This window comes from Myotis davidii, unplaced genomic scaffold (genome assembly GCF_000327345.1).
Source record: "Myotis davidii unplaced genomic scaffold, ASM32734v1 scaffold172, whole genome shotgun sequence".
In the NCBI taxonomy this organism is placed as follows: domain Eukaryota; kingdom Metazoa; phylum Chordata; class Mammalia; order Chiroptera; family Vespertilionidae; genus Myotis; species Myotis davidii.
The window spans coordinates 1,946,153-1,947,168 of NW_006284343.1; the positions used below are offsets into that span (position 1 = coordinate 1,946,153).

Below are 1,016 nucleotides of genomic sequence, written 5' to 3' on the forward strand. Positions count from 1 at the left end.
AGCCGCCGCGGCTTCTCGCCTTTCCCGGCCACCCGCCCCCTCCCCCGGGCCTGCGCATGAATCTCCTGGACCCCTTCATGAAGATGACCGAAGAGCAGGAGAAGGGCCTGTCCGGCGCCCCCAGCCCCACCATGTCCGAGGACTCTGCGGGCTCGCCCTGCCCTTCGGGCTCCGGCTCCGACACCGAAAACACGAGGCCCCAGGAGAACACGTTCCCCAAGGGCGAGCCGGACCTGAAGAAGGAGAGCGAGGAGGACAAGTTCCCCGTGTGCATCCGCGAGGCCGTCAGCCAGGTGCTCAAGGGCTACGACTGGACGCTGGTGCCCATGCCCGTGCGCGTCAACGGCTCCAGCAAGAACAAGCCGCACGTCAAGCGGCCCATGAACGCCTTCATGGTGTGGGCGCAGGCGGCGCGCAGGAAGCTGGCCGACCAGTACCCGCACCTGCACAACGCCGAGCTCAGCAAGACGAGGGGGGCAGCCTGATGAACTGCAATCCCAAATGGGTGCTGGAGTGGGAAGCGAAGTTTGCTTCTCTCTCCCAGGAACTGCGCGCTTTCGGCTTTCCCGTAGCTCTGCACTCCCGGAGTTGGGGTGGAGGGCGGGGAGAGAAAGCCAGGCTAGAGGACCCCCTTAGCCGGAAGGGGGCGGAGGAGGGAGGCTCCTGGAAATAGGTGGGCGCAGTGTCGGGGAGTGGACAGGAGGGGCTCCTTGCAAATTGAGTGGGATTTTTGGAAAGTGTTTGAAGGGGGTAGGGGGAGGGAGGGTGAGGTGGGAGAGGGACGACTCCAGTAGCAGAGGCATTAAGAACGGGGCAGCGGAGAGCTGTTTCCATCTGCAGGGTTTCCAAAATAGAAGAGAAGAGGGGAGGGCGGGGCGCGGAGTGACCGCTCATGTCCCACTAAAAGAATAGGGGAGACTTTTAAAAAACTTTTTGTTGTTAAGAAAAGTTATGAGCTGCGGCAATGGCTGGAAAGCAGAGGGAGGGAGACGGGGGAGGGGGTTGTGTGCAAAAGC

General features: G+C 62.2%; 1 protein-coding gene across 1 annotated transcript in view; it reads left to right on the top strand.

Annotated features, from left to right (window-relative positions):
- Positions 1–6: 6 nt before the first annotated feature.
- SOX9 (SRY-box 9) overlaps positions 7–1,016 on the top strand; it is a 3,092-nt gene continuing 2,082 nt past the window's right edge. The window contains exon 1 of the mRNA XM_006754622.2: positions 7–476. Coding sequence (XP_006754685.1) covers positions 57–476 — 420 coding nt within the window. The 5' untranslated portion in view covers positions 7–56. The remainder of the gene's footprint in view (positions 477–1,016) is intronic.